Genomic DNA, 919 nt, shown 5'->3' with positions numbered 1-919 from the left:
TTACATGGAATTTTTAAATCTTTTCCGAACGGTATCCTTAAACTTTTGTCCTGGAAACTTTGAGTGGTTACACCTCTCTCCACTCACCGTGGAACAGCTCCTTGGTGCCCCTCCTCAGGAGGATGGGCTCGCCGCCCTCACGACGCCACGTGACCCTGGGCGTCGGGTGGCCCGTCGCCTTGCAGTGCAGCGTCGCGTTGTCGCCCTCGGGCACGTGCAGGTCGGCCGACGAGTCGTCCGAGATGATGTCCGGCGGCACTGCAACACGAAGACAATACATAAGTCATCAGTGTCCTGACCGAATTTTTGTTTATGCCAAACCACCGAAAGGTTGTGCCTCTGTCCCACACGTTGTTCTATGGAATTGAATTTGTTTTGGATTTTGGAATACGTTCTTGATTCAGATCAGCTGGCTAATTCACAGGTTTCAGCTAGAGTGGTCAAACAACCGTTGGACAATATCAGGATTGTAGCGGATGAAAACATGCACAGGTACAAAACGGCCAGTAGCAAGATCGGTGAACGCAGTAACGTGATGCCAGCTGACCCAGCTGACATCGTGCCCCCTACGGTCCCGCGCCCCGCGCGCATTCGTGTCACACCGACGGGACTGTCACGAAGGTAATATGGAGTCCCAGTTCGACGCTCATCAGATAGAAACTAGCCGGCCAAAATGACCCAGCGATTGTTTCGATGCTATCGGGTTCGGTAATAAAGCGGCCCCGATGTGCGGGTGTGTGTGTGGTCCTGTGTTGTTGTTGGAGGTATTAGTGCTGAAGGTGGTGCTTAGGTGGCGCGGAGAGCTGATCTCTCTCTCGGTGGCACGGCGTCGCTCGGAGCACACACAAAGAGAAATGAGGGGGTGGTGGTGGTGGTCGTGGTTCCGTTGTTCGGGGAAGGGAGAGAGAGAGAGAGGGGG

The 919-nt window shown here is 54.3% G+C and overlaps 1 protein-coding gene across 1 annotated transcript in view; it reads right to left on the bottom strand.

Moving 5' to 3' along the window:
- LOC113218421 (lachesin-like) overlaps positions 1-919 on the bottom strand; it is a 160159-nt gene that overhangs the window by 13627 nt on the left and 145613 nt on the right. The window contains exon 6 of the mRNA XM_052266824.1: positions 74-258. Coding sequence (XP_052122784.1) covers positions 74-258 — 185 coding nt within the window. The remainder of the gene's footprint in view (positions 1-73; positions 259-919) is intronic.

Source organism: Frankliniella occidentalis, unplaced genomic scaffold (assembly GCF_000697945.3).
Source record: "Frankliniella occidentalis isolate FOCC.00 unplaced genomic scaffold, Focc_3.1 Scaffold43, whole genome shotgun sequence".
NCBI classification, from domain to species: Eukaryota; Metazoa; Arthropoda; class Insecta; order Thysanoptera; family Thripidae; genus Frankliniella; species Frankliniella occidentalis.
Note: the sequence above shows the minus strand (reverse complement) of the source record. Positions and strands in the feature narration are given on the sequence as shown.